The sequence below is a fragment of the Haliotis rufescens genome, unplaced genomic scaffold, assembly GCF_023055435.1.
Source record: "Haliotis rufescens isolate VD_foot unplaced genomic scaffold, xgHalRufe1.0.p SCAF_25, whole genome shotgun sequence".
NCBI lineage: Eukaryota > Metazoa > Mollusca > Gastropoda > Lepetellida > Haliotidae > Haliotis > Haliotis rufescens.
This window is the reverse complement of record NW_025963946.1, coordinates 970,066-983,665: the sequence shown is the minus strand read 5'-3', so window position 1 is coordinate 983,665 and position 13,600 is coordinate 970,066. Positions and strand designations below refer to the sequence as shown.

Below are 13,600 nucleotides of genomic sequence, written 5' to 3'. Positions count from 1 at the left end.
CAAATAAACTGTTAAATATTTCCTTGCCAAACATTGCATGTCTATATATAAAGCACATACTGAACTGGTGCCATTTGATATTAAGGAGTTTTAGAAATGTTTAGTTTAGAATTTCCATTGCAGCTATTTTGACATGGGCTAAGAGAAATGTTGGGTCAGTTACCTGGTTTGGGACCATAACGTGTTAAAATGGGCAGGGGATATAGATGACTTCGTCGACTATACGCTTGTTGCTGTGGTTGTGCAGAGTTGCATCCCTTGAGCATTTCAGGCACTTATAATTGTGGGATAAATCCCGGTTCGCCCCAAAATATTTCTAGGTTTGTCAGCATCATACCCGCTCATGGGTTTTAGTGAAGTGGTAAATGTCTAAGACCTGCATCACTTCAGGCTTTCCTCCCATATCAAGCTGACATGCCATGAACTAACTGGAATACTGCTCCATGCAGTGTTAAACCACACTCACTCAATCACTATGACTGGTAAACAAACATTCACTCTCTAATTCCCAGTGATTATAGGGGCCACGGGCGGCCCAGTCGTCTAAGACGCCGTAATTCGCTATGCAGAGTTGCATCCCTTGGGCGCACCAGTAACCTATGATTGTGGGTTTGAATCCTGGTTTGCCCTGATTATGTTTCGGGGTTTGTCAGCACCATACCTGTGCTCATGGGTTTCACCGAAGTTGTAAACGTCTGAGACCTGCATCACTTCGGGCTTTCCTCCCACATTAAGCTGACACGCCGCGATATAACTGTAATACTGTTAAAAGCGACGTTAAACCCAACTCACTCACTCACTCACTCACCCAGTGATTATAATATTAAACAGGTTGTTGTATTTTGTTTTGGTTGAAACAAATCTAAATCTTATACCCATATCAAAGGATATGTGTACTATCTTCCGAAGGGACATTATCTGTGCAGATTATTCTTTAATTTGACAAGTTTAGCATTTGAAGGGTACTGGTACTGTCCAGTTTGTCAGGGTTTCTCTGTACAATTTGCATGAAATTGATTATGCAGAAACATTTTTACAAAAACAATTGACAGTAGTAATCTAATTGTAATTATATTTTCAGTGGTAGACGATGACTATGATAGTGATGACAGTGCCAGTAACCGGAGGTCTACACGAGCGTCATCAAAACGAAGGGTCAACTATCAGGAATTTAATTCCGATGAATCGGAAGCAGTGGAATCTCCAATCTCAGAATCTGATGACGATGTATCTGAAAGGGATTTGTGTTCGGACGATTCTGACAGAAAGACCAGAAAACCTGTACGTCGTGTGATCCGGTCAGATGATAGCGACGAAGAAGATGGAGAAAAGAAAGACAAACCACCAACTGTTGAGAAGAAAAAAATTAAGAAGATACGGCCTAAAATCAAGGACCGAAGTTCTGATTCAGAGAAAGAGAGTTCGGAGAGTGGAAAGAGTCAGACCGAGGAAGAAGATGAAGAAACCGAGAATGAAAAGAGTGATGAAGACTCATCCGAGGATGAGAAAAAGAGGTCACAGAGACGACCACAAAGAAAGGCAGCGAATGTTGATTTCAAGAGTTTCCTTGCCTCCGAGTCTGAAAGTGACGCAGAGAAAGATAAAACAGTAGTTGTGAATGCTAAACGAAAGGTTCGTGGAGGGAAGAATATGGAGAATATTCTGAAAGCAGGTAGAGAGGATAGTTGTGATTTCTCCTCTTACTCTAAACCAGATGGTGAATCAGATGACAGAACTGATGACGGTGAAAGGACTAATGATGGTGAAAGTAGTGATAAAAAGTCAGACCAGGAAAAGATTGAAACTGTGTCGGAAGCTTCCAAAGATTCTCAAAGTGCACCAGAAGTGAATGGACATGATCACCCTGCTGGGGACAATAAACCAAATAAAGATGTACCCCCGCCGGGATTCTCAAATGAAGGTGAAAAGTTTCGGCCCCATGGTAGTGAACCGTTTCCTCACCAGGGTCCTCGAGACTTTCAGTATCCGTATGGTGCTCATCAGAAACAGTTTATGCATCCTCAGTATGGTCCAATGCCTCAAGGTCTTCCTCCTCACTCACAAATGAGCTCCCCACCTCATGGGTCCCCTCATCACCCCCAAGGGACGCCACCCCACCCCCAGGGCACCCCTCCACACGGAACGTCCCCTCATCATCCTTCAAGTGCATCACCCCACCATCCACCCTCTGCATCTCCACACCATCCCCCTATTGCCTCTCCTCATCAACCTCATGGCACTCCACCTCATCCTCATGGAATGCCGCAGCACAAGATGGGTCCTCCGCCTGTTCCACAAGGCCAGCCATACCCCCAGGGACCACCCCCACCTCTCCACATGGGACCCCCTGTTCCTGGCATGCCGTTTCGGCCACCTCACCCAGGGTACCAACAAGGCCCACCCCATCATGGTGGACCACCACCCCACCCTCACCCGGCAGGAGGACCACCTTCCCACTCTCATCCAGCCGGAGGACCACCTCCCCACCCTCGTCCTGCGGGAGGACCACCTCCCCACTCTCACCCAGCAGGAGGACCACCTCCCCACCCTCATCCCACAGGGGGGCCACAGTCCCACCCTCATCCTGCAGGAGGACCATCACCCCACCCTCTTCCTGGGGGAGGAGCACCACCACATCCACACCAGTCAGGGGGACCAATTCCATCCCATCCAGGGCCGCCTCACCCCAGAGGTATGCACCCTCATCAAGGACCCCCCCCTCCAATCTCACATGGCCCTCAAAAACATCACGGCCCACCCCACCCCCGTGGTCCACCCCCAAGAGGTATTCCTACTTATGGCCCTTACCCCCATTATGGGCCCCCTCCCGGGTCCTTCCCACCAAACCAACCCCCTCCAGTGCGTCAACACCTTCCACCAACCTCCCAGAGTAACCCTGGTCCCCAAGTAGCCCATCAGCCACCTTCAACAGCTGCATCTAGTGGTAGCAGTGGTTTCATGATGGACAACCTGCTGCGTGACAATCGCCAGTACCCTGAAGAAAGACAGTACCCAGAGGAACAGCCTGCTCGCTTTCCTGAGGGACGGCGATACGAAGAGGAACGCCATTTCTCTGAAGAGGAAGAACAACAGCAGGGAGGCGAGGAAGATGATCTTGAAGATGTGTCCGATATTGTGCACTATGTCATGAATGACGAATACTTCAAACAACATACATAGCCATATAAGAAAGGACAAGCATGATTCTAGTGACTGAAGGTACATATGGGGAATGTTGTAGCAAACAAGTACAATTTTGTGAACCGGGTTTGCAGCCATTGATATCCACTCGTGACTGAAAGCCACTGTACTTAAAGACTGTTGAGAACTTTGTTAGCTCGAGATGAAAGTATGCTGACGTTTCGTCTGTCAAATATATCTGGTCATTTTTTCAGTTAGTCATTTAACAGGGTATTGGTGAACTTAGAAAACATTGTCAGTGGTAAAAAATGCATTGCTTTGTGACATATGCTTTTGATCAATTAAGTTACCAAAACCTAGATGTAAAATAATGCAACTGTCTTTCTGTTTTATCCAAAGCAATTAGTAGATCTCATTTTAAGCACGGCAATATACCTCAACTTCAACACAGTAATGCACATAAGCGTGTACATTTGTTGAATGCTGTATTCCTTCCTGCCCTTACTTTCAGTCAGGAAACAAGGGGTTCCATCCTATATTCGCCTGAACCGCTAAAGCCTACTTGTTCATGTGTCTGTACCCGGGCCCATTATTAAATATACTTCACAGATATTTATTTTACATCTGTAACCATGCTGACTTGTCAAGAAAAGACTTTTATACTTATTTTTTAGAATTTAAAATATTTATTTTACAGATTCATGACTGTTTAATGGACAAGCCTAATTGTATCTTGTTTACTGAGTCCAATCTGTTTGTCGATGTTTTAAGTGGGAAATATACATCAATACTGGTCTCCATGCTTCAGTTTGGTTCTGCAGCCGGTGGCCATGTTGAACCACAGTTCCTTGCTTCCAGTGCACTTTGTTGATGCAACTAATTTCTGTGTTTTAGCCGTTTTTATTAACAAACTTATTATGTTATAACTTAAAATTGTTCCAAAACCTCAATTCTACGATGGTTTTAAGCACAAACAGTGGTCTGGTACAAACTGTTCCTGCTCTTTCTTCCAAACTGTTACAGTTTGTTTTTGTTGTGAATAATTCCACCATGCTAAAATATTTTTGAATCTACTTGCCTGAAGACATGTTCTGTGGAATTACTTTGGTTTCCCAATTTAGTGGTGACCACAACTAGACATATTTCTGTGTTAACCAGTGATTAGGGACCACAGGGCCAAAAAGACGTTGCAAGCTTTGGCACCTTGCAATTCGTTTCTATGGAAATGCTTTTTTACTTCAGTCAAATTTTCATGCACTTTTGAATTTGACAGTGGGAGCAATCATGATTTGTGTCCATGGACAGTCCTAGTCATAGTAATCTCTCAGTTCTAGCTGACTGGGTGCCCCAGCCAATCTCGTCCAAATGACGTTGTCTGACATACATGTCCTTGCCAAAGTATACTAGATTTGTTTCTGTAGGAGAGCTTTGCATTTAAGATACCCATCACCTCGACAGGTTTCATCTTGCCAAGCCCTACAACATGGGCATCTGTTGTACCTGATGGCCAGTTGGACAAACATTTTGTACTTTGTAAAAAGTGAACATGGGAATTAACCGTGAAAATAGGCATGATCAACTTTTTGTGCACTGAGTGAAAACGCAAGTATTACAGTATTGGTCACCTGTGACCTCGGGGGACAAGCAAACAGTTGTCATATTGCTACTAGGAAAGACGACTATGTTGTCGTAAGAGGCGACTAACGGGATAGGGTGGTCAGGATTGGTGACTTGGTTAATGCATGTCATCGTATCCCAATTGCGTGGATCGATGCTCATGATATCAATCACTGGAATGTCTGGTCCAGACCCAATTATTTACAGACCGCTGTCATATAGTTGGAATATAATGCTGAGTGGGGCATTAAACAACAAACAAACTAGGAAAAAAGGAAACATTTCCAGCTCCAGAAAGATCCGGGGTAGAACAGGTCTTCAGCATCCCATGCTTGTCGTAAAAGGCGACTAACAGGACCGGGTGGTCAGACTCGCTGACTTTGTTGATGCATGTCATCAATCCCAATTGCATGGATCGATGCTCATGATATTAATCAGTGGATTGTCTGGTCCAGACTTGATTATTTACAGGCCGGCATCATATGGCTGGAATATTGCTGAGTGCAGCGTTAAACAACAAACAAACCATCCAGAAATGAAACTGTGAGAGTGGAGGTTATATCTTGAATGCATGATCCTTAAATGTATTGTAATAACTTGAAGGAGAATCCATGTTACACTAGTCACACTGAGTCCTGGCACCACATGTTCAGTGTGAGAGTAACCGTTGCTATGTCAGCATGCTACTATTATCAGTAATTCTTATGTTCACACGCCGCAGGCTTGCTAAAGATGTGAGAGAAGCAACGATTCACCAGAGTGTATTCTTGCTCATGTCAATTGTTGTGTCTTCCATTGTTGCATTAGAGGTGGCAGTACATGATTACATGGCTCCAGATTGCTGGGTATGCTTGTCGTAAAAGGCGACTAACGGGATCGGGTGGTCAGGCTCGCTGACTTGGTTGATGCATGTCATCAATCCCAATTGGGTGGATCGATGCTCATGATATCAATCACTGGATTGTCTGGTCCAGATTATTTACAGACCGCCGTCATATAGCTGGAATATTGCTGAGTGCGGCGTAAAACAACAAACCAAACAACCAACCAGATTGCTGGGGTCATTTACTAGGAACAAACTCGATGTCCCTCTCTTTCAGAGCCATATGGATCCCCAGTCTCTAGAAGTCTGTAATCAGAGTTTCACAGGTATGGGGACCATTGTATTGATCCTCATCCAAATGTTTTGTTTGTCAACTGACCCATGCATATTCCAATCATTCTTAAGCTCTGTGGTTGATTTGTGATTGCAATGACAGGGCTGATGTGGCAATGATCAAACTTCAACAGTTATGAATCTTATTGAAATGTTCCTGATGACAATCTACTATTTAAGCACAGCAAGATTCCAAAGGGCATTTTCATTTTGGCTTCCATGTATCATATTCATGTTGATTATACATTGGAATATTTCTTTAACTTGTACAAACCGGCATAATATTACTGGTAAATTTTTGACAGTAAGATAGAAACAGTGAAATGTTGGGTATTTGATTGGGAACCTTCACTAATGACTGATCTGTCTATTTGTCCAAAATGAGGCCAGTTGCAATAAATATCAACTCTGTCCCACAAAACAGTCCTGACTTCTAACATAACATGGACTTACGTTAGTCCAAGATGGTTTTGTGTAGTGGTGACATTGGGTAGAATATAGACAGACTGAAGACTGCTGACTTCTCGAGGTCTGGAATGGATGTTCTTCAGCTTCGTCCCTATAATTACATCATCCACTGCTGACTGTTGATCTGGTGCACAAGGCAGGCTGTTAGGCCACAGTGCATCATGTATGTATTTGACATTTCACAAGAATGCTTAAAGTCTGTGTTATTATTCCTGTAAATAGAACTGGAACATGAAACTGTTTCCTGAAACATTTATTCAACAAACAGTTTGAAGTTGAGGCCTATAATTTCTTTATTGATGTGCGAGAGCCGAAATTGCATTTCAAGCAAGTTAGAATCTGCCCATTGAATCAACACTTTACTTGTGTGCTCGCTTGTTTAATGATTTTGTTCATGTTCGCAATAACTGGTTACTGGTGTTACTATGACTAAATGGCTCAAGCTGGGCATTATTCACATCCTAGAACAACTTCTCCATATCAGTATGACAGTAGCGGTATGTTTGTAACTTTCTGACAATGTTTCTATTGCTCATAATAACCTGTTAAGTAAATCAGATGTTCCTAGTGTGATGGATGAGCTTGTTTGCCACCAATTCCTGTTTTATACCTTGGGGAACCAAGTGGGGGCTCAATAGTTCCCCAGCGCTCTATAGCTTGTCGTAATTGCATCATGGCTTGGTGACTCAGTGTATTGCATGTCATCATACCCAGTGTTGCTCACAATGTCGATCACTGGTTTGTGTGTCCAAAACTTGAATATTTACCGGAAACTGAATTCAAAATTGGGCAAGTTTGGTAATGAAAAATCTTTCACCATGCAGAGTTGTGTCCCTTAGTCTTGCCAGGATCCGCTGTTTGTGACATTGAATCACATTGATTATGATGCTTAGTATGTCGGCATACCTGTATCTCAATGGCCTCACCAAAGTCGTAAATGTCCACCATTGTTATGAGAACATCTTACAGATGTGTCTGTTAAATGAAAATATCATCGTCTTTTACACACTCTGACTGTAGGTCACAGCTCTACGAATTTGTATACATATTAACTTGATTGCAGCAGAACTAACTTCAGATGGTTTAGGACAGGAAATTAGTTCAATATGGCCTGCTGTGCTTTCATTTCCATGTAAAGGTATCATCTGTCGCCCACCATGTACAGTGACTGGGTCACAATTATATTTGTAATTCTGTTTTACATTTTTAAGTGTGTTGTGTTCTGTTTGTAAGATAGTAAAGTTTATCAATAAGATTTTGTAGAAAGGGTTTTAAGCAATTTTACTGTGTGTGTTTTTTGTTGTTGACAAGAGTACATTTATAGAGACAAGAACTGAAGTTTAGTTTGAAATGTATTAGCATGTTTAGAAGCAGGAAATGTTTTTGTCATTGCATAGTACGTTATGGTCCATTTTATCGGAGGTCTCAAGTCTGTGACTTTCATAGACAATATTTTGTGGAATATTTGGCAAAGTGGACTGATGGTTGTAATATATCTGCAAGCAGCGCTATGATTTTTATGTGAAAGTTAACTTCTGAAAGGGCCTCTTCAAAACATTAATCCATCTTAGCTGTCCATGTAATTACAATACATTTGTTGATACAGCTGTACACAATTGCCTCCCTTGTTAAGCAGTCATCACAGGTGACACAATGGTGTAAAGGGCTGAAGTTGTCCGTGCCAGAAGTCACATTATCACACCCAACATTATGATCACCAGCACACTACCTGTGTTTGTAAGGTTTCGAACGTGCTCAGTGTCTACGACCAGAATCACCGTCTTTCCTGTCACATTATAGTACAGTGATTTATGCTGGTTGTAGTCCAGTGTGCAACATGTAACATCTATTGTTCATATTGATAATATTTCAGTGAAAGCCCATGTCTAAGTATGAGCAAGAATTACATGTCCACAGCATTGTGTACAGCTTCATTATTTCCATTAGGTAGAAACTGTCAGGTTAACGTTTATCATTGAATGTAACCGATTCCCTTTTCTTATGCTGCAATATTTTCCCTGCCCCACAATTTGTATGTGATTTTTGGATGATGTTGATGACAAACCAGTCAACTTGTATATCATTTGAATCAAATGATAAACTGTTACGACTTACTGTTTAATTACGAGCCCAGTATCTGGAATTGGTCCTGACTTCTTCCACCATGTCTGTTGAAAGACCAGTTTAATGTTTTGTGTGTAAAACAAACCCATTGAAGTAAATTTCTACAAAATACATTCATCAAATACCTCATGTGTCTCTAGAATATGAAAAGCCAGTGGTATAGCTACAATTGTATTAAACATTTGAATTCCAGTTTTCAGTTTTAAATACCACTGTACACTGAAACTATTATCTCTTCATTGTTACATGATGTCGTGGATACCAAGTAGATATTTGATATTCCGTTGAATGTGTTATGCTTTAGCATAGTTGTGAAGTGCAAACATTGTTTTCTTTAGCTACACAATGCCTAATTTATTTTGTATTTACTTGTAATAACTTGCTTCATACACACATATGTAAGTACTACATATATCATATCACGTCGACTGCAAGGCAGCAATTAGCAGGGCTCAGCCAATTTTATTTGCCCACACATGTATAAAACCAGGCCTTTAAATAACGCCATTTCATTTGACGCCTAGCTGGATAAATATGCGCTTTGATATTTATTCCTGTTCTGTGAGATGAATGATATGTAAATAGAACTGATATCTAGTGTACATATTTGAGGTTCGGAGCCGCCATGATCATCATTGTGTCACGTGTTCACTATCATTGGTATCATTTATACTTAATGTCATCAAAAGTAGAAAACATACAATATAATAAAATAGATTGAAAATATTCTATTCTCTGTTTTGTATTGACTGTATCAGCCAATGTGAGGAGAGGTTGAAATAGTGACAGCAGCATTTGTGTGTGAGGACTCGTACGCAGAGAATGGGCTTCACACGTTGGACCCATGAAGATAACCCGACCTTGGTCTTGGGTGTGATGAGCAAAGGTGCCAATCACTTGGCTACACTGCCAATACAAAGAGCTGATGCTATACTGCCAATACAAAGAGCTGATGCTACACTGCCAACACAAAGAGCTGATGCTATACTGCCAATTCAAAGAGCTGATGCTATACTGCCAATACAAAGAGCTGATGCTATACTGCCAACACAAAGAGCTGATGCTACACTGCCAATACAAAGATCTGATGCTATACTGCCAACACAAAGAGCTGATGCTATACTGCCAACACAAAGAGCTGATGCTATACTGCCAACACAAAGATCTGATGCTATACTGCCAATACAAAGAGCTGATGCTATACTGCCAACACAAAGAGCTGATGCTACACTGCCAATACAAAGATCTGATGCTATACTGCCAACACAAAGAGCTGATGCTACACTGCCAATACAAAGATCTGATGCTAAACTGCCAATACAAAGATCTGATGCTAAACTGCCAACACAAAGAGCTGATGCTATACTGCCAACACAAAGAGCTGATGCTACACTGCCAATACAAAGATCTGATGCTATACTGCCAACACAAAGATATGATGCTACACTGCCAATACAAAGATCTGATGCTATACTGCCAACACAAAGAGCTGATGCTACACTGCCAATACAAAGATCTGATGCTAAACTGCCAATACAAAGATCTGATGCTACACTGCCAATACAAAGAGCTGATGCTACACTGCCAACACAAAGATCTGATGCTACACTGCCAATACAAAGAGCTGATGCTACACTGCCAATACAAAGATCTGATGCTACACTGCCAATACAAAGAGCTGATGCTACACTGCCAACACAAAGATCTGATGCTACACTGCCAACACAAAGAGCTGATGCTACACTGCCAACACAAAGAGCTGATGCTACACTGCCAACACAAAGATCTGATGCTACACTGCCAACACAAAGAGCTGATGCTTATTCTGCATAACTGGTCTTCTGTATGTTATTTGAATATTGCAGGGGAGAATGAAGCTATAGGTATATTTAACCAGGGGGTATTAAAAAGGATACCGTCAGTCCGTCCAATATGGACGTTAAAGGAGCAGATCTTGAATACAAGATACAATATTAGGGATATCAATTACTTTGTTCTTACTTGTTTTGAAATGACTATAGCAACTGAATTCATTAGATGCGTATAATTCTGCTTTGAACTGTATATATATCTAGCCATAACTTGAAAACTGTTCAATGTTTTTCAACAAAACTTGGATAAGTATTATTTAGCAGCTGAGCTGATGACTTCTGCTATTTTAAATTATTTCCAAATTTTATTTTGTACATTTCAAGGGTAGGGTTCATTTCCGGGCCACAACTTCAAACCATTCAATATGTTTCAATAAAATTTGGCATATGCATTGCTCATCAGCTTAACTGATGCCTTTTGCTATTTTGAAGTTTGTTCAAATTTTATTTTCTCATGTTCCCTTGGAAAATATTTCAACTTGGTTTCAAACAAGGGTAGGGTTTGTTTCCGGCCCATAACTTGAAAACCCTTAAAAGTTTTTCAACGAAACTTGGCATGTGCATTGCTAATCAGCTTAACTGATGCCTTTTGCAATTTTGAAATCTTTCTAAATTTTATTTTGTTACGTTTCCATGAAAGCAATTTGGTCTCAAATAAAAGGCTTCGTTTCTGAGCCATAACTCTCAAACAGGCCGCCTCTGTGGTCTTGTGGTAGAGCGTCCGCCCGGAGAGTGGAAGGTCAGCGGTTCGATCCCCGGCCGCGTCATACCAAAAGACGTTAAAAGATGGTACTTGTTGTTACCCTGTCTGGCACTTGGCATTAAGGGGCTAAAACAAGGACTGGTCGGCTCAGAGTCAGTATACTGTGTCTGAGTGGGGTATTCATGTTAAACTGCGGCATGGTATCTCAGTGAGCTAGCGCTATAAATCGGCATCAGTCCAGACTAGAACAAGCAGCCATGCATGCACATCGCTATATAAGTGCAATAATCTTGGACGCAACGTTAAACCCAATTTCACCTCACCTCACCTCACTCTCAAACAAATGAATATTTTTGCCTTTTCATATTTTTAATATTATTATCCCCCGCCCCAACGAAGTTGGCAGAGGATATTGAAATGGGTTCCGTCCGTGCCTGCGAACGTCTTGAAATTGTTCCCGGAGCACAACTCAGAAACCATTAAATATTTCTCTACGAAAATTTGCATGTTTACCAGACTCATGCTGAACTGGTGCCTTTTGCTATTAAGGAATTTTAGAAATTTTTATTTTTTACATTTCCATAGCAACAAGTTTGACTTAGGTTCTATAAGGGTGGGGTTCATTTCCGGAGCATAACTCAAAAACCGTTAAATACTTATAACAAATAAACTGTTAAATATTTCCTTGCCCAACATTGCACATACTGAACTGGTGCCATTTGATATTAAGGAGTTTGAGAAATGTTTAGAAATGTTTATTTAAGAATTTCCATTGCAGCTATTTTTACATGGGCTAAAAGAAATGTTGGGTCAGTTACCTGGTTTGGGACCATAACGTGTTAAAATGGGCAGGGGATATAGATGACTTCATCGACTATATGCTTGTTTCATCAGGGCCTTGTCATACACATTAAATTACACATTGATACTTTCATTAATTGCCAATTAATGCCCTGAAATTGCATTTCCAATATGACTGCCATGGTGGCTATGTTTGACACTGAATTGAATATCATTGTCACTTCATCCAGGACTCTACAATACAATAGGGTGGCCAAAGGTTCTAAGCCTCAATCTCAATAAAATGAGATCTTACTCCCTTTGAGGCATCTGTGCTAGAAGAACTGACAACTCTTCCATGGATTGTGTTAGGTGTGTCAGTCAATCAGCATTGAGGCGTCTAAATTCTGGGTATGAGTGAGCAATGCATGCATACCAGCATATCTGATTTCGGTATCTTCAAAACGAACTTGAACCCCCAGTTCCAAACGAAAATACTTAAAGCAGAACCATTGCAATGTGGATATGTTAAACACCCTGTGGTTTCTGAGTGCCATGGTATCTACACCCAAAAGGGAGTGTCCGCTCTGTTCATGCAAAGTGACAAAAGTCAGTAGTTGCCTGGGCATTTGGCAATCCAAGTATGTAGAATCAAATTGTTCAAGTTTTGTTATAGAGACTATATCAATTATTAAAAACCATAATTAGTATTAATCATACAAAGACAGTGTTACCATTTCACACATTATACCCTGACTACATGGTCTAGGCCAAGGCGGGATATGGACACATGGAGCATCATCCTCGGTTATCCAGGGTGTTATGTCTCCTATCTTTGGACATAAATACCCTGGACCCATTCACCACCATAGCTTTCTTTGAGAAGTGACATCCCCATCTCCAGAGGCATCACCCTCTTAGCACAGGATATATCAATTATTAAAAACCATAATTAGTATTAATCATACAAAGACAGTGTTACCATTTCACACATTATACCCTGACTACATGGTCTAGGCCAAGGCGGGATATGGACACATGGAGCATCATCCTCGGTTATCCAGGGTGTTATGTCTCCTATCTTTGGACATAAATACCCTGGACCCATTCGCCACCATAGCTTTCTTTGAGAAGTGACATCCCCATCTCCAGAGGCATCACCCTCTTAGCACAGGATATATCTAGCTTATGAGTGTCATTTGATTGGACGGCTATTTATGCAGTCACGCGGGTCAAATCGGAGCCAAAACGAAGTTCAAGTCTCAGCCCTGGATGCCTGTTGTCAGGGCCAAACCACATATGTGTTTCTCATGGTAACGATGCGGTTCGGGGTCATGTTGACCTCCCATTTGTGACCTTAAAACAACGACAACATTTCCACATGGATGAGGGGGCACGGGTGGCCCAGTCGTCTAAGGCGCCCCGATTCGCTGTGCAGAGTTGCGTCCCTTGGGCATGCCAGAAACCTATGATTGTGGGTTCGAATCCCGGTTCGCCCCGAATATGTTTCTAGGTTTGTTAGCACCATACCCGTGCTCGTGGGTTTCACAGAAGCGGTAAATGTCTGAGACCTGCATCACTTCAGGCTTTCCTCCCACATTAAGCTGACTGAAATACTGTTAAAAAAGGCATTAAACCCAACTCACTCACTCACTCACTCACTCCACATGGGTGCACAGCTTATGTAGATAATGGAACAACCAGGTTAGAGAACAGCATAACACGATATTAGCCTATTTG

The 13,600-nt window shown here is 41.7% G+C and overlaps 2 protein-coding genes across 2 annotated transcripts in view; both read left to right on the top strand.

Moving 5' to 3' along the window:
- LOC124141358 (remodeling and spacing factor 1-like) overlaps positions 1-9,232 on the top strand; it is a 38,719-nt gene extending 29,487 nt beyond the window's left edge. The window contains exon 16 of the mRNA XM_046509351.2: positions 1,082-9,232. Coding sequence (XP_046365307.2) covers positions 1,082-3,180 — 2,099 coding nt within the window. The 3' untranslated portion in view covers positions 3,181-9,232. The remainder of the gene's footprint in view (positions 1-1,081) is intronic.
- Positions 9,233-9,328: 96 nt separating this feature from the next.
- LOC125383597 lies at positions 9,329-10,339 on the top strand. The gene has a single exon (XM_048402179.1). It carries the CDS (start codon positions 9,329-9,331, stop codon positions 10,337-10,339), a length of 1,011 nt encoding a protein of 336 aa, XP_048258136.1.
- Positions 10,340-13,600: the final 3,261 nt, after the last annotated feature.